The 23,080-nt window shown below is 35.6% G+C and overlaps 1 protein-coding gene across 6 annotated transcripts in view; it reads right to left on the bottom strand.

The window, feature by feature from the left end:
* ERBB4 (erb-b2 receptor tyrosine kinase 4) overlaps positions 1-23,080 on the bottom strand; it is a 1,173,590-nt gene that overhangs the window by 726,258 nt on the left and 424,252 nt on the right. For all 6 annotated transcript variants that reach the window (XM_058438803.1, XM_032754659.2, XM_058438808.1 and 3 more), the window contains one exon: positions 20,795-20,946. In XM_058438803.1, the coding sequence (XP_058294786.1) occupies positions 20,795-20,946 (152 nt within the window). The remainder of the gene's footprint in view (positions 1-20,794; positions 20,947-23,080) is intronic.

Here is a 23,080-nt window from a genome sequence, read left to right as displayed (position 1 = left end):
CATTAAATGGTCCTTAAGAATTGGGAAGGAATTACTCAACCAAAAACAATTAAAGCATTATTTTCTTTGTGCTGGAAATACAACATAAGAACTATACCATCTCCTTATTAACCTCACACAGATTTGTGGATTTTTTTAGCCCAATGTCATGCTTCTCAGGCATTTTGTTCACAATTCTATATGACTAATATTGTATCATATTATAATAATTTGATTGATTTCCCATTGCACTGAGCTCCCATTGCATTGTGAGCTCTTCACATTCAAAGAACTGTTTCTATTCATCTTGGGATCCCTAGCAGCTAACCCAATGCCTGGTCCATAGCAGAATATATTGTTCAAAGTTAACCTAATTTGGCATATATGTCCTTGTGGTATATTTTTACTGACTTTGAAAATAAGCAATACAGTTTATCTGTATTATCCTATACATGTTCAAATACAAATTTAAATTAAATTAGAATTACACTTCACAATTCACCTGAAATTCACCATGTCTCTTCATAACAAAAATATAATACATGCACATAGAAGCATGTCTAACGAATACTTGTTTAGAACTGTAAATACATTGGGTCATTACAACCCAAAAAGTAGGTACCATTAATACACTCATTTTACAGTAAAGAAATTGAGCCACATAGGAGTTAAAGACCTTGCCTAAGTTCATTCAGCCAATAAGTGAGGTCTCAAACCATGCTTAGACACCGGAGCCCATGGTCCTAGCCACAACACTATAATGCATTTCTAAAGTCTCACAAAAACAACTTCACATTATTTATGATATTGCGATTGTTTAAAAGCAGAAGTCAAGTCGATTTGCACTTTGCTAGAAATATTTTTATTTCAAAATTGAAAGAATAAGTATATGTTTGAATTTCTATTATATGTCAGGCATTATGATAGATTTTATATGTTTTACCATTGCATTTGGCCACTTGTGGGTGTTGGCATTCTTATCCTAAACAAGAACCTGAGACTGCAAAACGTTAAGGAATTTGCCCAAGGTCAAATAAGTAGAATTCATCAGACATCAACGTCCTTTCTCTTTCAAAAAAATATAATTTCTAAAAAAACCTGGGGACTAGAATGCTCCATTAGGAAATTCCCTAAAATATCAGAAGACTGCTGGAAATGCTACTGTTCCACAAATACTTCATTCAGTAGAATTCCCTAACACCTAAACTTCATGCAGAAAACCTAACATGAAAAGTCCATTGAGTCACCAGCTCCTAGAATATCATTATAAATTAATTTGTCAGATCATGAACTTTAAGATTATAGATCATGTGTGCATTATTGCAGACAAGTGAGTCCAATGTTTTCCAAAGAGTGGTATTCAACATTATTTTAGATATGTAGAAAATAGTTTATATAGCACTGAATTGCATTGTGTAAAAACTTTTCCTTCTGATTATATAAGAAGAAAGTCTCGGCTCTGTGTTTCTATATCTTAAACTACTCTCTAATTTTTGTTACTCCCGTTTTCAAAGGAGAAACAAAGAATTCCTAAGGCTCTGAGGCTTTAGCAATCATGCTTTTTCTTTGCATTAATATTTTATTATTTCATACTTATGATGGAGATACTGGAGTGTCATTTTGGTAGTAATATTGAATTCAATTAAAATGCATTTGTGTAGAAAAATGTTTCAATAAAATTTAAAATATAGTTGCATGTGAATATGACAATTATGAAAACAGTCTAATATCAACTCAAGCTATACAATACTGTCCTGACCTAATTGATATGGTTTAACTGTGTCCCCATCCAAATCTCATCTTGAATCGTAGCTCTCACAATTCCCACGTGTTGTGGGAGGGACCCAGTGGGATGTAATTTAATCATGGTGGAGGGTCTTTCCTGTGCTGTTCTCGTGATAGTGAATAAGTCATAGGAGATCTGATAGTTTTTATAAAGGAGAGTTTTCTTGCACAAGTTCCATTATTCTCTCTTGTCTGCCTCTGTGTAAGACATGCCTTTCACCTTCCACCATGATTGTAAAGCCTCCCCAGCCACATGGAACTATGAGTCCATTAAACCTCTTTTTCTTTTTAAATTACAGAGTCTCAGGTATATCTTTATCAGTAGCATGAAAAGCAACTAATACAGTAAACTTGTACCAGTAGAGTGGGACACTGCTGAAAAGATACCTTAAAATATGGAAGTGACTTTGGAATGGGTAACAGATTGGAACAGTTTGGAGGGCTCAGATGACAGAAAAATGTGGCAAAGTTTGGAACTCCCTAGAGAATTGCTGAATGGCTTTGACCAAAATGCTGATAATGATATGGACAATGAAATCCAAGCCGAGGTAGTCTCAGATGGAGATGAAGAACTTGTTGGGAAGTGAAGCAAAGGTAACTCTTGTTATGTTTTAGCAAAGACACTGGCAGCATTTTGTCCCTGCCCTAGAGATTAGTGGAACTTTGAACTTGAGAGAGATAATTTAGGGTATCTAGTGGAAGAAATTTCTAAGTAGCAAAGCATTCAACAGGTAACAGGTGCTGTTAAAAGCATTTAGCTTTAAAAGGAAAACAGAGCATAAAAGTTTGGAAAATTTGCAGCCTGACAATGTGATAGAAAAGAAAATCCTATATTCTGAGGAGAAATCCAAGCCAGCTGCAAAAATCTGCATAAGTAGTGAGAAGCTGAATAATAATCAGCAAGACAATGGGGAAAATGTCCCCAGGGCATGTCAGAGACCTTCAAAGCAGCCTCTCCCATCACAGGCCTGGAGGCCTAGGAGGGAAAAATGGTTTTATGGGCCTGGCCCAGGGTCCCTCTGCTGTGTGCAGTCTAGGGACTTGGTGCCCTGTGCCCCAGGTGATCCAGCAGTGACTAAAAGGGGCCAAGGTAGAGCTCAGGCCATGGCTTCAGAGGGTGCAAGCCCCAAGCCTTGGCAGCATCCACATGGTGTTGACCCCGGTGGTACACAGAAGTCAAGATTTGAGGTTTGGGAACCTCTGCCTAGATTTCAGAGGACCTATGGAAATGCCTGAATGTCCAGGCAGAAGTTTGCTGCAGGGGCAGGGTGCTCATGGAGAACATCTGCTAGGGAAGTGCTGAAGGGAAATTTGGGGTGGGTGCCCCAAACAAAGTCCACACTGGGGTGCTGTCTAGCTATGAGAAAAGTGTCACTGTCCTCCAGGACCCTAAATAATAGATCCACCAATGACTTGCACCATGCACCTGGAAAAGCCACAGACACTCAGTGCCAGTCTGTGAAAGCAGCCAGGTGGGAGGCTGGACCCTGCAAAGCCACGGGGGCAAAGCTGCCCAAGATGATGCGAGCCCACCTCTTGCATCAGCATGACCTGGATATGAGACATGGAGTCAAAGGAGATCTTTTTTTTTTTGGAGCTTTAAGATTTGGTTGCCCTGCTGGATTTTGGACTTGCATGGGGACTTTAGCCCTTCATTCCTTCATTTTGGCCAATTTCTCCCATTTGAAATGGGTGTGTTTATCCAATGCCTGTACCCCCATTGTACCTAACTAACTTGCTTTCGATTTTACAAGCTCATAGGCAGAAGGGACTTGCCTTGTCTCAGATGAGACTTTGGACTGTGGACTTTTGACTTGACACTGAAATGAGATAAGACTTTGGGAGACTGTTGGAAAGGCATGATTGGTTTTGAAATGTGAGGACATGAGATTTGGGAGGGGCCAGGGGCACAATGATATGGTTTGGCTGTGTCCCCACCCAAATCTCATCTTGAATTGTAGCTCCCACAATTCCTACATGTCATGGGAGGGACCTGGTGGGAGGTAATTGAATCATGGGGGCAGATCTTCCCTGTGCTGTTCTCGTGATAGTGAATAAGTCTCATGAGATCTGATAGTTTTATAAAGGGGAGTTTCCCTGCACAAGTTCTATTATTCTCTCATATCTGCTGCCATGTAAAACATGCTTTTCTCCTCCTGCCATGATTGTGAGGCCTCCCCAGCCACATGGAACTGTGAATCCATTAAACCTTTTTTATTTTTAAATTACACAGTCTCGGGTTTGTCTTTATCAGCAGTGTGAAAATGAACTAATACACTAATATTTTCATTTTACAAAAGAAAACAAGAAACTCAGAGAGTTAAATATATACCAGATTATACTACTAAAGAGTTTAAAACCTAGGTTTTATATTTTTCCATTAATTATTTGAGATAAGCACTGTAGCACAGATGAGTCATGAATATGCACACTTTAGGCAGGAAAGAATAAAGACACAGCATGAGCAACAACGATAGGAGATTTATATGTAGGGTACCCAAAAAGCATCTCAGAGGGTAGATTCAAACACTTCCCCTGTTATCATTTAAAAAGCAAAACTATTAGTGAAGATCAGTGGAATATCAACTAACTTCAGTCAAGATAAAACCTAATAGCTGAGATGACGGTTAATAAAGTTTAAGCCCCCTAAGGCAAACCACCTTAGCATCTTAGCATTTTAATAAGAGACTAATAAGTGATAAGCATTCAAGACCAAAGGAATGCAGTTTTAAAGAAAGAAAGATAAGCAGTGTGTTCAAGGGTCATGCCAGTATTTTTTATACCATACTTTAAAACTCTCCAAGTCCCTGTTGGATACAACCTAAATAAGGAATGCCATAAATGAATAAACTTATAAAGGAAAATCAGAGAGAGTTTTGGGATAAAGCAGTGATTCCAGGAGTACATTCAACTATTCCCAACCACTTCCCTAAAACTGTCATGGAAATGTTAGAAATAGGTCTGTTTTCTTTTCTTTTTTTTTTTTTTTTTTTTTTTTTAGAACCAAAGTATAATTGAATAGCACACAGCATCTGCTGAGGAAGTAGCATCACATTTTAAGAAGATAGAAGAGTCACAAAGAATAAAAAGACTTTAAAGTTTTCTAAACAACTTTCTACCAAATGCATGAAATCTTGTCCCTCCTTTCCTGATCATTCTTGGCTGAGTATCTATGGTGGTAGGAGAGTGCAGGATAGCAGGTTTCTGTGATGGAGATGGCAGTGCACAGTAGGAGGGATGTGAGAATTGGGGACAGAGAGATATACATTCAAGTCCTCACTACTCCCTTTTTCTTGCTGCCTGTCCTACTCTGCAGAATGTTGGTAACAATGACAGTGTCATGGATCATTGTGGGAATGTATATAAGAAACACTCAGGGAGGGGAAGAAAACACTCAGGGAGGGGAAGAAAACTAACAAACATCAACAGGGTGCCTACAACATGCCAGCATCTTTAATTTTGTCTTTTATTTTTGCTGCTTTATGGTGCCAATGGCCCAGTTCCTAGAAAATACAAGGTGTTCAGTTAAGAGTTCCTGTCCATTTTCCCATCTAACAAGGCACTCCATTATATTGTAAGAATGCTCTAATTGTTAGCAAAATCTTTATTTTAAGCCAAAATCTGCCTCCTTTCAACTTCTGCCTAATGCTGTCTTCTGGATCAACTCAAAACTAGGCCACTCCCTTTTCTATGAGAGCCCTTCAAATATCTGAAAACAATTACTATGGTTCCCTTCAGTACTCTCCTCACCAAGGTCAACACACCCACTTCTTTCAGCTATTACTTTTGAGACATGGCTTTCTAAAAACATATTGTCCCAATTGCCTATTATAGACACACTCTAGTCAGTCAATTCTATCCTTACATGTAAGGTCTTTATCTGAACATCATAGTCCAAATGAAGTCTGAGAAGCACTGTTGAATCTGTGCTGAGCAGCTTACTAACCAATGGATTCTTCTATCCCTTTAGCAACATTTAAGCTAGGAGGATACATGATTGTTTCATCTGTATATTTTAGGGTATAAGAGAGCATTAAGCAAGAGCATGATCAAACAATTCAATATTAATAAATAATAAGATATGTTTCTGCTTGAAAACTCACTGCAACAATTTGTTGTGAAGTTTCCCTTTCTGTAAGCCACGGGGATAGCATCAATTCTACAATGAAGATGCAGAGGGTATGAATTGAGCTTAATTATCTTTAAAGTTAAATTTTGTTATGAGCTCTGAAGTGAGTCACTTCAGAATTTCCTGAGTTTATCTTCTGCCAGCTTTTGATACATGACCTCAAGCAAGTCAGGTAACCTTTCTGTGCCTCGTTGCCCTCATCAGTAAGATGAACTTGTCCCACTGCTTCACAGGGGTAGTGAGAATCTCTCAATTAAAAAGACCAATTGTGAATAAATACTAAGATAACTGCAGCAAAAGTTGCCTTATAAATTTTGACTAGAGGAGTCAAAGGTGTATAGGTGAAGCTATCCCACTCAAAGGATTTGAAAAATCTAAGCTATTTGGAAAACACTGTGGAGCTCATTTAGCATATGCTTTCCTTATTAGCATATTCCTGCACTTGTGGCTTCCTCTCGGTTTATCCAAATCCATCCGTCCCCAGTATATTTATTGCTTACTCCTCTTCTCTTCCAAGACTTGACTTCTTTCCTGTTACCATATTCCTCTTTATTTGCACCACATATTAGTTAGCTTGCGCCCTCTGCTTCCTTAGGAAGGAGATCAGAATGCTGACCCCATGGGCATTGACACTTTTCCAGCAGCCTATTTCACATGGAGTAATAAAGCAGTAACTGTTGCTACCGCCTCACTGAAATAGATGACAGCTGAGAACAAACCACCACACTAAGGCGAAGTCTACTGATATCTAAGTCCTTTAACTGATAATAGGAAAAATTCAAATGGGACTTTGCTAGAGCAGAGTTATCTGCAAATTTTATCACCAGGACTGCTTTCAAATTAGTTCCTGCAATAAAAAAGCTCTTCATCTTAATTCTAAATGCATTGTAATTACATTCAGCAAACAAAAGTTTAAGCCAACCTCTTCAGGGGACTACATTTCTTGGAAAGACACCTAGATTATTGCCCCAAATGGCTGAAGCACAACTAGCTGTTTACTGAGCTTAACTTCTTGTTTGTTGAATGATTATTGTTTGAAATAATAATAGTCATCTAGTCTTTGCAAATAAAAGTTTACTGATAAATGTTTTATTAACACTTTCATTCTCTGGCCACCCGCCTACCTGACACTTGAATGAGCCCTAACAGTATACCTTACCTTACTTGGGATGCAAAGCACATTTCCAGTGAGGGGGTCTTCCTGAAAAACTAACAGAAATTCAAGGAACCTGCCACCAGGTATCTTTGGCAACAATGCTCTGCCCTTCCTTTGTCCCTATTACTGCCTGGACAACACATCTGCCCAATGTCCCAGACTGGAGATCTCAGGATCTTTTTATCTACTTCTTCACCCACACCCTTTATATGCAGTTAGTTGTTAAGTCTTTATTAAGTCTTTCCTTATAATGATTATTGAATATGTCTCTGCCTTCAACTGCCACTCCAAATAACTGATTCCAGGCTCTCATTTAACTAATTCCTTGGAGTTTGAAATAATGCCATACCCATACAAGTAAATTCCTCCAAATACTTTCTTCCTGCCACTGGATTTGTTACAGCTTATTAGTAACTTGACAAGTTTTAAAGGCTCCCCACAATTTGGTCTTCCCTTTTCAGCCTTATGTCCTAACATTTCACAATTATGTTGCATTTCAACTCTTTCCCCCTAGGCTATGGTAAATACTTTCTCTTTTTTGCTTCCCTCCACATCTGTGAATAGAATTTTTTAAAAGGAGAGGATTTCCCAGGTGGAAATGCACCTAGAACACCTTCTCCTTTTTCTCTATTCTTTTTTTTTCATTAACTCACATTTTGTTTCTTCCATGAATCTTCTTATAACTGCCCCCCTGCCAAATGCATGCAACTCGATCATCTATTAATTAACTCACAACTCTTTTTTTTTTTTTTTTTTTTTTTTTAATACCAGGCAGGGTGCTAGGTACTGGAGATATAAAGACAGATAAGATGTAGCTCTGGAGTTCATTCTGGGAATCTCTGTGGCATTTACCTTTTTTGGCACTATACAACCTTATTTTTTTTGCACTTATTAAATTTGGGCTAGGTACTGTCAACTATTATAATATAGCGCTGTACTTCTTTACAAAACATAGTGCCATGAATTTCAAAGAGTTGGCAGTCAGTAAACATCTGCTGAAAGTTTAATTCTTTTTTATTTTTATTTTATTTTAGAAACAGGGTCTCTAAAAAACTTCTGTCACCCAGGGTGGAGTGCAGTGGTGCAATCATAGCTCCTTACAGCCTCAAACTCCTGGGCTCAAATGATCCTCCCGTCTTAGCCTCCTGAGTAGGTAGGAGTACAGGCAGATCTTTTGTAGAAACAAGGTCTCACTTTGCTGCCCAGGCTGATGTCAAACTCCTGGCTTCGAGCAATCATCCTCCTTGGTCTCTGTTTAATTCTTTTGACTATAAAACCTGAATAGCAAAGGAGGTGAATTTGTCTCTCAAGTTCTCGGTACAGTTTTCCTTATACTCACTGCCCCCAGCACTGAGTAATCTTAGCTCCGTCTGCTCAGGGTCCCCAAATTTTGTGGCTCTACTGAGGCCTACCTTTTTCAATCTAGTCCCGAAATTTTTATTTTTATATATTTTTTTAATGAAAACCTCCCTTCCTTGTACTGATTTTTCTAAAATCCTGGTTTCTTTAAGTAACAAATGGGTCATGGTAAACACTAGGCAGCAGCAAGACAAAGTCCAAGTGTGTAGTTTAAAGTGAAAGAACTGGTTTAAAATGCTCACTTTGCCCATTAGCTCTGTGGTCCCAAGAAAGTCATGTAATTCTCTGAGCCTGTTTCATCACTTACAAAATGTGAATAACAACACTTATTCATAGGGTTGTAATAAGGAGTGGGAGATGGAGTTAGGCATAAAACCAGCACAGTGCCCTGAACCTATTTTAACAAATGGTATTTCTGAGGTGTTGGTCCATGCCAACATGAAACATGAGTCTAAGGAAACTTATACTGTTTCTTTTTATGACAAAGATTATAATTCCAGTATAACAAAATTCACTGGAAGAAAACCACTTAACACAGCTTATTATCTGTTCAAAAAATAAAAGTTCACTGAACATTTACTCTGTACCACCTTCATAAATTGACAAAAATGCATAGTATATCTTATCATCTAACACAGGCCTACACAATGTGACATATGGTATAGTACCAGTAGGTACTTAGGACTATGAAGAAACAATGGAAGACATTAATTCTGCTTGTCTTGATGGTAAGCGTGGGGATGAAAATGCAGATCGAATTTGGGGGAGCATGTTAAGGTTAGGGGAATAGAGATAGCTTATATTTAGAACAAGTTAGTAGAGACTGTATGATTTTCCAAATAGAGAAGGGTAAAAAGACATTCCATACAGGAAGAAAATTGCTTGCAAAAGCACAGAGACCTTAGTTTATAAAGAGTAACTGGATATGGCTGGGCGCAGTGGCTCACGCCTGTAATCCCAGCACTTTGGGAGGCCGAGGCGGGTTGATCACGAGGTAAGGAGATCGAGACCATCCTGGCTAACATGGTGAAACCCATCTCTACTAAAAATACAAAAAAATTAGCTGGGCCTGGTGGCGGACGCCTGCAGTCCCAGCTACTTGGAAGGCTGAGGCAGGAGAATGGCGTGAACCCGGGAGGCGGAGGTTGCAGTGAGCCGAGATTGCACCACTGCACTCCAGCCTGAGCGACAGAGCGAGACTCCGTCTCAAAAAATAAAAAAAAAGTAATTGGACATAAGGGATTTGTTACTGGAGGGATTCTCAGGTATTCGAGGCAGGTCAGAGAAGGAGAGAGTGAAAGTTGTGAAGGCTACATGACTCTGCTCAAGTCATGCAACTCAGCCAATAAGCTGCACTACCTATATGTCTGTTAGGTTTTTATGTAAGAGTGTAAATATATAAGCTAAGTATCCCATGTTTCCATTATGGGTAGTGTATCATTTATTATTAACGAAATCATTTCATAGGCTGTAAGATGAAAGGTACTATAGATAAGACACTATAGAGAGGAACTTCAGTTGGAAAAGTAAGTAATGTAAAGTAATTCCTGTGCATTTTTTTCCTGATTATGACTTTTTATTTAAAGTCATAAATAAAAGAATTCTTATTGTTATAAAATTTGCTTACTTATTTATTTCACAAGTATTTGCTGAGCAGCCACTCCATGACAGACACTGTGGACTATGCTAGAATTCTGCAGTGAACTAGACATGGGCTTTACCTGGTACTTGTTATTTAGGAGTGTTGACAGAATTTACAAATACTTAAATAATTGTTATAGTAGAAGTGCTACAAAGAAGCAGAGGGTGCTATGAATGTATGTAATGGGAGGAACTTAGACTAGGTAGTTAATAAAATATCCCTGAAGAAATTATTTATGATGGAGACCTAAAAAAACAGAACAGAACTTAGCCAGGACATGAATAATTAGGTGTATCCATACGTTCATGGGGGAGAAAATCTGAGAACGAGAGAAAGGTCAGTAAAGTTAGAAAGAGCTGAATACCAAAAGGAAGTTGGTTATAATTGAAAGATGGCCAGTGAGTTTTCATGTCATTAGTGACGGTGGGAAGATAAAGCCTATTGGTAGGGACCAAACAATTGTAGGAATTTAATAAGAATTTTGGACTTCATCCTAAGAGGATGGAAAGTTTTAAGAAGGAAAGTAATGCAATTCAGATATGTAATCCATATTTGCTTGTACTTTCTCTATGTTTTTCTTTCATGAATGCTTCCCAATGCTTCATTGATGCCTCACTGAGTTTCTGATGAATGCGTCTCATTGCTTCCACGAAATGATGTTGAAACAACCCTCACAAACTATGTAGAGTCTTTGTACTTCTTCAGCTATTGACTGCCTCTTAAAAACAACCAAGTGTTTGACTTGCAATTTTACGTCTCTGAAAATACAAATCACCACCACCCAAAAACTGAACCTCCGAAAAAGCTTTGTATAAACTTATTGTCAAGTCTTCAGAGCATGGCTCAATAATGGTATACAGGGTATCAAAGAAGAAAGGAAGAAACCTAATAGGGTTAGATACAACCAGCCAGCTCTTCTTGAGGGGCTACAAGGTGCTGGACATCATGATAGACACTTTTATTTTTGGAAAGAGTAGCACTAAATTATTTAAGAGGATTCAATTACATATTCTGATTTTCAGGTAGAAATTTAATAATAATGATTTTGAAGAGGCCTATGTTTACTAAAATACCTTAATTTTACCACATTTATTATATATTTTACTATATTATTTTTCTAGTAAATGAGTTTAAATTAGAGATCAGGAGAAATAATTACCATATTTCTAAATGTAACAGTTTTCACATTTTATTTTTACACTTTTGATCCTTAAATTATACTCCATGTAACCAACAAGAGACCTTTAAAATTGATTTGGTCTCATGCAAAATTGTTCATCAAGTTTAAATCTGTGTTTTTTTTTTTTTAAGAAAACAAAGTATTTCATTTTGAGAGTCAGAGAAAAATAAAGCTAATGAAAATATATGTAGTATATTTTGAAATTTTGAAAAAAAGGTATTGATTATATTTCAATGTTTGGTTTTTAGAATTAAAAGATAGCTCATTGCCAATATACTTCTTTAACAACATCACATAAATTGTGTTCTCTCTCTTTGAATAAAGGTCCTTGCTGTTCCCAAATAAAAGAAGTAAAGAAATAACTTTTATATGCTCAATTTCCCTGAGCAAAGTAAATCAAAGAATCATAGAGTAAAATGGATTTGTTACTTGACTTCTCTAGTTATTTGTTTATTTTGTTTCATTTTTTTTGTAGAAACAGGGTCTCACCATGTTCCTCAGGCTAGTCTCAAACTCCTGGGCTCAAGCAATCCTCCCACCTAGGCCTTCCAAAGTGTTGTGACTGCAGATGTGAGCCACTGTGCCTGGCTGTATTTTTCTCATTTAAAATTAAGACAAGCCTATAAATTCATTATATGCACATTTTTAAGCCAAATTTAAATACCACAATGCCCAGAGGTAAAAAGAAACACTTTGCATCTGCTCACCATCCTAATAAATTAATTTTTAATTTAAATATATTTGCAACAAGGGTATATTTGTGGAAACTGCTTTGCAATTAGGGACTAAAAAAACTTTTTGCAAACAGTTTTATTGTTATTTATTATTATTGAAATAATAGATTATTTTCATTAGTAGGTTATACTTAACTAGAAACATTATATAAGGTTAATATTATATACTAATTTGATTCTCAATTCCTGGAAAGTGGTTGCTAATTTACATTTATATATGCATAGATACAAATGGTCACTATATTTACAATATTTGTATATACTATACTTACATATATATCTTTATATATATTAGATTGATAAATACTAGTCTATTTATATTGATAAATACTAGTCTATTTCTTATTTCTATCATTCCTTCTAATACTCCTTCAAATATTTACTATCAGTTATACATCTTTATCATAGATACCATTTTATTTATAGTTTTTTAATATGCTTAAGATACAGAGGAAACTCATATAGATGTATATATTTTGCTGGTTTATTTATTGTTGTTTTTCTTGAGACAGGGTTTTCCTCTGTCACACAGGTTTCAGTGCAGTGGCACAATCATAGTTCTCTGCAGCCTCCAACTCTTGGGCTCACATGATCCTCCCACCTCAGCCTCCTGAGTAGATGGGATTACAGGCATGTGCCACCACACTGGTTAAATTTTAAAACATTTGTAGAGACAGGGTCTCACTATGTTACCCAAACTCTTGGTCTCAAGCAGTCCTCCTACCTCAGCCTCCCAAAGTGCTGGGATTACAGATGTGAGCCACAGCACCAGCCTACTGAATATATTTTTATTTAATATTTAATTGAAATGATTAAAAAGAAAATTTAAAATATATGTTTAAATAAATGCCAAATAAAGAATATAGACCTTTTTTATCCTTTGGTTTATCTTGTAGAATTTCTGAATGAGCATCAGAATTTTGAGTCAATGTATATTTTTAGATTAAATGGTACTTAACCTCTGAGAAAAAAAAATCCTAAGCCAAGTGTAAATTGCATAGCTTTTTCAAATGTAATCCAAGTTCCATGATTAGATTTAGTACAAAATCAAGTTTCAATTTAAAAGCCAGCTGTAAATACACACATACAAAATTGCCTATGTATTATATTTAACGGCCTTAGAAACAGCTTTCAGAAACTATCAAAGCTTTGAAAATTCTATTTAACCCAAAACGTCTGCTTTGGCCTAACTGACATGTTACAATATTATTTTCTCTGTGTCCTTTTTAGCATTCTTTATCTCACCCTGCTAAGAGGTCATCATGTTAATGCAGCATCTATATATGTAACATTTTACCATAAAAGCAATTTTAGATGAAATTAAAACAGAAAGAATTAAAGAAAAAGACCCAGCACCATCTCTTTTTAAATGCTTGTTTACCCAACCAGTAGTTTGGAAGGTACAGTTTCCTTGAATCTAATGATGGTGAAGTCTAAGTATTTCAATGTTGATCTTGTAATCCTCTCTTGCCACCTGTCTCAATTAGTGACATGGAAGAAAAACATAGACTACTGTGCTCAGTGAATAGATAGTTACAGAATACAAATACTTGATATAGAATTCTCATTTACTTGTTCACCATTTGACTGACAAATATACCACTTCACTATCTTACAAAGTTTTTCAGGAATACAAATTCAGGCTTGTACTCCTACTATATAGTACAATCAAAATGTGTGCACAACTGAAATATGCATGCTGTGTCTGAAAATGTTGCACTTAAATCATCATTTTTGGGAAATACGAGATTGTAACTCATGTGGACCAAACTTTATTATGTCATAGATGTTTAATTTAAATGGTGTTTTCCTCTCTAATGTTTCTAAAATATTACAAGTTTTCTCATCCTGATTCTCTCTCTCCAACATAATTTCTGCCACACAAGTCATTCTATCTGGTATTTAATAAGCTAAAAACAAATATAGATGGATGTTGGTAGCTAGTATTTGAACAAACTATTCAGTGAATCATTTTCTAACCCAAAAGAATAAGTATTGTATAAATTATCTATTTATTTTGAAATATGTACTCTTCAATGTAGGGTTTTTCTAAATCATGCTATGGAGCAGACAGCTTAGCCCAGACACAGAGTTAAAAGTATATGAGGAAGATATGGAAAACAGACACAAACATAAAAACCATCCCCCACATTGTTGGATTTAATTCTGGTCATGTGCTTCTAATTGCCAGAGGACAATGAAAAGGAAGCACTGAAGCTAGAAGTAGGCTAAAATGTAAATATTTCAGAATTTCATATTAACGCTCAACGGTTGTTCATCCTTACTGAAAACAGGGAAGGAATAGATCAAGACATGGTTACTTGTTGCAACTTGAAACTCATTGTCAAACATCACTCCTGACTTTATTGTAACAAAACTGTGTTAATGAAGCGGAAGTCTTTGGTTGCAGTAACATTGGCAGTATTTTGCTGTCTGAGTTGCAGCTTTCTCTGCCTTCCTACAAATGTTTGTCATTAGTCAGAAGAGGAATATGCATGAGAAAGAGAATGAAACAGTATAGATCCTTTACTAGCAGTGGAAAAGTAATGCAAATTTTATGTCTTATGAAGAATAGTTGAAAAGCAACATCCTCAGAAGAATCCCATACATATCCTAATAAAAGAGGATGACAGTTCTACAGCATTATAAAATGTTAATTATTAACTAAAGACAAAGGCTATATTTGAATTTAAAAATAGGACATTTTCTCTGGTAGAGAAAAATAAACTATTTGCATGATTTCTCCAAAGTTTTGTTTTTAAAAATAGAAATTTTTAGATGGCATTATTTCTTGTACATTCAAAAACAGCCGTATAGCTCTGCCAAATATATAATGAAAGCAAATTATGTTTTTCAAATGTGTTACCTTTTCATAATAACATGCGTTTGTTATTCATTATCTGAGAGAAGATATCTTTTTTTATCTTTTTGCTTCAAAAAACTATACTTTCTGACTTTTTCAAAGTCATTGCCTTTTGCTATCAATAGTAGAGTATTAATGTTATTTTAAAAGGTATCTTTATATTTTACTTTACTTTTATTCATTTATTAGAAATAAAAGACATGTATAATGATTAAAATTTAAGGTTTCTAGACTACAGCATACAGAGTTCAAATGAATTACAGAGTTCCAATGAGTTACAATGATATTGTAACTATTCTGCATCCATGCATCAACTGTTAAATACATTTATCTCCTTATAATCTTAATGTACACTATTTCTAAAATAATTTGCACACAACTAAATTCAAGCCACAGATTAAAAATTATTACCTATTATAGCAATGACTGAGGATAGGTGTTAATACTCTCTATATACTCTACATTTCATAGCATAGTTCATACACATAATTGACACATTATAGTTATTGGCTTAAAGTTAATGTATAAAACAAAATAAATTTAAAATGTAAAAGCTGGTGGGTCAGGCACCTTTTTAGAAGCACTGAGTTATTAAGTGCCAGCAGTAGCAAAGAAGACCAATGGAATGACAAAGGAGAGAAAGCTCACAAGAATCCTAATGAGGGTAAAAGGTCTAATAGTTCATTCCCATTACTTACTACATTTTGCCTTGTTTTAAAGAGTTCACAAAGTGTAAGACAATAGCGCAAAATCTGTGATTTTTATGCCTTGCTGCTTTCTATTATATGTCTTAACCTTGTGATGGTGATAAAATACATAATAAATAAGTTTTAGGGCCTTTTTCTAGCCAGCAATGTGGTTCCTCGGGAGTTGAATGTTAAACATAGTAAACTGGATTTCTCTTTCCAAAAAGAAATGCAAAAACTGGAGGTTACAAGAAAGCTGGCATGAAAGGTGTTTACAGAGATAAGCATCAAGATTGCTATAATAAAAGCATCTTGAAAAGAATGCATTTAAAAGCATTTCAACAAAATGTATCTAACAAAGATTAAGGAAAGTATCTACAAAACATTAAAATTATTTAAAAGCACATCTTTAATTCAATTGCAAAGGCTTACTTTTGCTGTGTTCTTGAAATCTCAGGAGATGTACTAGACAAGGCATTTTGGTGTAGTAAAAGGAAACAATCTTTTTCTAGTTTAAGGGGGAAAGGGGGAAATTACTATAAAGTTGCAAGAGTAGAGGTGGAAATGGCTGGAATGCAATCAGTCATCAGAAGTAGAGTAGGAAATGGAAATGAATCGTTCCCCAAATTACTATTTGGGGTAAATATTGCTTTTTTCTACTCTATATCTGTTTCAGTGTGTTGGCTTCATTCTATCCGCACAGCTCTCTCTGATATTCAAACCACAAGACAAAAGATGTCTGTGTGGTCGTGGCATTTGAGTAGTCAAGAACCTAATGGAGAAACTGAATGCTATTGGTGACAATTCCAAGTCCTCATGGGAAGGGATTTTGATTGTCTTATTCCCACATACCTGGCCTGTGTGTGAGGTCACATTGAAATAACATGACTCACATGTTTATCTAGACAATAGGTCATATATGAAATTGGGGTCTATAATTTAAGACAAATACTAATTCGCTTGTCCATTCAACAAATATTTAATGAATATTTACTATGTCTTATCACTGTCTTAGTCATAAATGTTGAATATGCAGATAGTGAATAAGATAAACGAGGTGTCAGGGAAAATTGTCACAATTCATAGAAATTAGAGTGGTTTCATACAAAATAAAACAAATGCCAAAGCAAAACACTACTACCTTGCTAGCTAGAGATGAAAATAAGGATAAAAATCCTTTAAAAACTAAAGTAATTTCTTAAGTTCCAAAAGACAGAAATGAATCCGGAATGAAATTTAAGATCACTACTGATCCTCTAAATACATCCTTTGGGTCGCTCTTAGAGGAAGAAAACTGTAAAACCTTTATAAGAAATTTGGTGCATAAATGTAGATGAGAACTATGTCTACAATAGGTAAATACAAATTTATTATCCACTCATACAATTTGAAACTTATAGGAAATAATGGTAAAATCACTATATTTTCTTTACATGGACTCCACTTACTGTAATGTGTTAATACTGGACAGATTACATATTTTGGAGAGAAGCTACTAAGAGCACAAATAAGCCATAATGTGGCTTTAGGAAGGAATGAAATTTTATATTAAATGGAGAGCTTTGTAGCATATTCAAAGGTATAATTTGAAATAATGTATCATCCAATACAGTAGCATTATGAAGATTTTGGCAAATAGTCTCTGCTTTCAGGGCCCAGTAAGAAAAGTAACGACTAATACTGAGCTCACCAAAAAAACAGACAATGGGGCATCCAGAGTATTCTGTTTTTTTGTTTGTTTGTTTTTGAGATGGAGTCTCGCTCTGTTGCACAGGCTGGAGTGCAGTGGTGTGATCTCGGCTCACTGCAGCCTCCATCTCCTGGATTCTCCTTCCTCAGCCTCCCAAGTACAGACGCTGCAACCACACCTAATTAATTTTTGTATTTTTAGTCGAGACGAGGTTTCACTATGTTGGCCAAGCTGGTCTCAAACTCCTCAAGTGATCTGCCCACTTCAGCCTCTCAAATTGCTGGGATTGCAGGCATGAGCCACCACACCTGGTTAAAGAGTATTCTGTTCTTGAACTACTTCTTGATCTTACTCTTTTTAATCTCCATTGACTACCTTATCCAATCACAAAATGTTAACTTGTCACTTGGATGCTGATGTCTCCTAAATATCTCCACTATAAGGTTCTCTACCTCTCCAGTGGAGTATTCTATTTCACCTGAAACTTTTTCTTCATCAACACTATACTATAGATTCCCTGGGAGTAGGAGTCACATGTGATTTATTTGCATGTAGATTCCTAGTGTCTAAAACAGTACACACTAAGTACACATTTATTAACTCTGATTCAGGTGCTTCCTTCTAAGCCTTATACTACTCCCATTGAAATGCCCTTCTCTTACAACCCACTCACCTCATGAGTTTCTGTTCATTTTCTCAGGATTTAATTCAAGCACTCCTTTGATGAAACTTTTCCTGAATCCTTCAGAATAAGCCAAAGTTTTCCTGAATCCTTCAGATAACCCAGCATGCACTCTACCCCTACCATTAACATAGGACCACGCCTTCTTTCTGATTCTGGGTTCTTATTTATGTCTTAGTAATGATAATATTTTATATTTATATATATATATGTATATAAACTCACACATACATACACACACCCCACACAAAAACACATATATATATCACATATAAAACATAATTTATCATATATGCATATATATTCACAAACACATATATGTAATATGCCTATATATACACACATATATGTATACAGTACTTATATATTACATATCTATCATCCTCGACGTGATTTTTGTTGATGCCAAGGACAATAAATGTCATTGTTTACGTGGGATTGCAGATATGTTTTCTAAGGATTAGAAAGGTGTAATACATAAGTACTGCATATGACATGAATGGGTACATGTCATAATATAAATGATTTTTTATAAAAAAGATATGTGGAACAAAAAATAAGTTAGGAAACAAAAGCTAAGTGCTATTCGAATTATCTTTAAATACGTATATTAAAATAAAGATACGCACATGGATTAGTACAAAGTTTAGATGAACTTTTAGAGATGTTAGTTAGGAACCAAAATTTACTTTTGTAAAAGAAATAGCTTACTTTTTATCCAGGCAGAAATCTTGACCCTCCTTATCTTACTTTTTCCAAATCTGTTCATTCTAATAATGTATCTTACTTTTTAATTCAAAATGGTTTCCAACACAGTATAGACCATATATCAAAAATATCTACATGCTACTTTCGTATTGCTTAAGGTTAAATATGGACTAAAGTCTATTTTTTATCATTCCATGCTGTTACCTTACAAGACCATAAGAATTATTATAAAATATATAAAAATACATTTTTATGTATTATTAAATATAATGACTGTCATTTACAATAGTCACAACTATTTTTGTTGTCAGTGAAATTTAGTTCCATGTACAGAAAAGTAAAGCAAACATAAGAAGAAAAACAAAGATCTTTAGATTGCATTTTAAAATTTTTCTATTATTCCAATCTAATAGACTGTTTAAATTATTTCCTTTCCCTGCTTCAGAATTCAGCTTTCTTTGTTAGTTTGTCTATTCTATAATGTCATTGAGTTTCTTGCCATATGTTCTAGGATAGCTTGCACGTGCTCCCTTCTTTAAACAACAGCTCCCTCAAAAAGTAAGTTATTTTGGGCCAGGCACGGTGGCTCACACCTGTAATCCCAGCACTTTGGGAGGCCGAGGAGGGCGGATTGCCTGAGCTCAGGAGTTTGAGACCATCCTGGCTAACACGGTGAAACTCCCGTCTCCACAAAAGTACAAAAAATTAGCCGGGCGTGGCGGCATGCGCCTGTAATCCCAGGTACTTGGGAGACTGAGGCAGGAGAATTGCTTGAACTCGGGAGGCGGAGGTTGCAGTAAGCCGATATCGCACCACTGCACTCCAGCCAGGGCGACAGAGCAAGACTCCATCTCAAAAAACAAAAAAAAAAAAAAGAAAAGAAAAAACAAAAAGTAAGTTCCTTTAAGGCCCTCTAATTCTATGATTCAGATATCCTTTACTATTTTTGATAAACAAAGACATCAAAATTAAACATCATTAATTATTAAAAACTTTTGACACATAACTTAAAGAAACAGCTCTGTCAATCAAGTAGAGAATACGGAAACACCTTCAGTTCATTTGCTTTGCTAGTCCAACTATGAGAGTCGTTTTAAAAATGGATATCATAAGCCACACAGTGTTATTTGTGTTTTGAGGTGGTTCATTTTCTGAGATTGTTACCAATTTTAGACATATTTAGTACATTCAAAATATTTAAATATCACTCCTTTTCACTACTTATCTAAGTATAGCATTATTAAAATGATCACAGATCTCTAAATAATTTACTATCCACTAACTGGCTTACTATATCAGTATTCAAAACATTTAACCTACATTTATATGAAAGTGCTCCTAAGAAGTTTGTAAAGGTTACCAAAAACAAGATCAAATATATTCTAGGGAAGCTATTATTTAAAATGTATATTAGTAATTCTTGTATAAGCATAAATTCTTAATTGTGCAAAGACACATCCCCATCTCACTTTGTCAAAGGCACCTTCAAGTTCAGATTTTCCCAAACATATTCCAGTTAAAGCAAAATTTAAGAAACTATAAGCATTAGCACTAATAGCCAGTTTAACAGAGTATAGATCAATGAAAGCAAAAAATAATAATAATAATTTCCAAAAGGACTGATTGAGCAACTTCAAGTATACGTATACACATTTGTGTTCATGCATGTATTGATCTATGTAAGTACTCGTGATTTCCTATGAGTCTACTTTAAATAATTTGTAGGTTTTCAAAACCAGACGCTTTTCTTTCCTTTTCTTTTTTTTTTTTTTGTTTAATAACAGTGTTAGTCTCCTTATGTGATATAAAATAGTCTAAAAGTCTGAAGTGGCAGAAAAGAGGCAGAAATGGAGGCGACTGGCTAAAGTTATCAATTGTTATCTGATTGATCCTCTGACTCTCCTAGTTCACCGCTTGTCAGAAAAAGATTCGCTAGATGTCATGTACTACATGGTGACAGAATCTTTTATCAATCTTAGGGCAACAGCAACTGCTTTAAACTCAGGAGCGTCAGTCATTATGGCTTTGTTACTCTTGTTCTTTTCCTGGGTGTGTTTCGCTATCTCTTATCTTTTGCCTACAGTCACAGTGCCTGCCAGGCAGAAGAGCACCCCCTCCAGGTATCAGCACACAGGTCTGCCTGTATGCATCATGACACCACTGTCCACTCACAAAGAAGAGAAAGAAAGCCGCAGCTTTACCCGCAGGAAGGAGAGGTCCCGGTTGTGCTCAATGCTGGTTATCTCCAGGTTGCCCATGACAACCTCACAGTTTTCATAGTACTTGCGCAAGGCTCGGTACTGCTGTTCCAGGTCAGAGAGAGAGCTCAGTTTATTCTCCGTTCCTGCACACACTGCAAAGACAAGAAGATACACGTGAAATTACATAACCTTTATATGATATGCACAATGATAATATCTTTCTCAAAACTCTCTATTCCACAAGCCTATCCTAGTTCTCTGAATATAAATATTTTGATTGTCATTAAGAGGCATAGACCCACACACTGATGAACAATTTCACTTTTATATTCCCAAATTACATGTGCTAATCACAGAGAGTAGGAAGGCATAGATTCTACAGAAATATATAGCAAGGAGATAAACTTAATCCCATTTGTTATGACCATATAAAGGAAGTAAATACATTTACTTTTATTTAAACATGTTTTTTTTAGGACATATGATTTACTCTGTTTTCTAATTGGGTAATTCTACAAATGTAAATAAATCAAAATCAAAAGATAGTGAAAGTAACAATTTTATTTTAAAATCATAGTTATTGTATAAGCTGTTCCAGCTGAGTAAATTTTTTACTAAATAAACTAGCACCCACAAGACCTCAAACATGTTTTTTATTTGTTTTTTAACTTTTATTTTAAGTTCAGGGGTACATGTGCAGGCTTGTTTACATAGGTAAACCTGTGGCATGGGGGTTATTCATACAGATTATTTCATCACCCAGCTATTAAGCCTAGAACCCATTAGTTATTTTTCCTGATCCTCTCCCTCCTCCCATCTTCCATTCTCCAATAGGCCCCAGGGTATGTTTTTCTCCTCTGTGTGTCCATGTATTCTCATCATTTAGCTCCCACTTATAAATGAGAACTTGCAGTATTTGGTTTTCTGTTCCTGCTTTAGTTTGCTAAGGATAATAGCTTCTAGCTCCATCCATGTCTCTCCAAAGGACATGATTTCATTCCTTTTTATGGTTGCATAGTATTCCATGGTATATATGTACCAGATTTTCTTTATCCAGTCTATTATTGATGGGCATTTAGGTTGATTCCATGTCTTTTCTATTGGGAATAGTGCTGCAATGAGCATAAACGTGCATATGTCATTATAATAAAATGATTTATATTCCTTTAGGTATATACCCAGTAATGGGATTGCTAGGTTGAATGGTATTTCTGTCTTTAGGTCTAAATTGAAATATTTGTAAACATATACTGCAAACCAGATATGTAAAAAAATACAACTTTTATTGTTATCAATTGGAGTATCACTGTATATATTCATGAGTTTCTGAGGTATAATGGACTGATAATAAATAATCTGTCTGCCAAGTTCTATTCTTGTGTGAGCACAGAAGTTTACACAAGTTTTTTGTTTTGTTTTTTAATTTTGTGGCTGGGCATGGTGGCTCACACCTGTAATCGCAGCACTTTGGGAGGCCGAGGCAGTTGTATTACCTGAGGTCAGGAGTTCCCAACCTGGCCAACATGGAAAAACCCTGTCTCTACTAAAAATACAAAAATTAGCTGGGCGTGGTGGCTCATGCCTGTAATCCCAGCTACTCGGGGGCCTAAGGCAGGAGAATTGTTTGAATCTGGGAGGCGGAGGTTGCAGTGAGCCAAGATCATGCCACTGCACTCCTAGCCTGGGCAACAGAGTGAGACTTTGTCTCCAAAAAAAACAAAAAACAAAAAACTGTGTGTGACTTCCAGAAGCCAGATTTTTAGATACCATTCTTATGATTTATATACCTGCCAGAACACAATCTTCACCACTTAATGTACTGACTCTAACCCTAAGTAGACTAAAAATATATATTATAAATCTATTAATAATGGTATGTAAAGAAAATGATTTGGTAAGTTACATAAGATATACTGAATTTAAGGCAAGATACAAAGTGGAGACTGCAAACATACTAGGAACACAGCTTAGTAATAAGGTAATATATACATTCATGTCTTATATACACAGAAGTAAAAAAGATGCTATGATGCCTGATGTTGTTTTCAAAGGGATGAATTCCTGTAGAGGAAGGAAAACACATCTAGATGGGTATAGCCTAATAATTAGGACCACCTTAAAGCCTGTTTTTGCCTATTAACACACCAAAAATAACAAAAATCTTAATCCAAAAATCTTGAAAAATAGTGTATGTCTGTAACCATAGTGGAAATTCATTATAAAAACAAAATCCAAACTTTTAAAGTCTGGATTTCTAAAGTTCACCAAAAAGTATATTTTCTAGAA

This window comes from Hylobates moloch, unplaced genomic scaffold (genome assembly GCF_009828535.3).
Source record: "Hylobates moloch isolate HMO894 unplaced genomic scaffold, HMol_V3 SCAFFOLD_1, whole genome shotgun sequence".
NCBI classification, from domain to species: Eukaryota; Metazoa; Chordata; class Mammalia; order Primates; family Hylobatidae; genus Hylobates; species Hylobates moloch.
The sequence above is the reverse complement of the archived record's forward strand: the minus strand, read 5'-3'. Positions and strand labels throughout refer to the sequence as shown.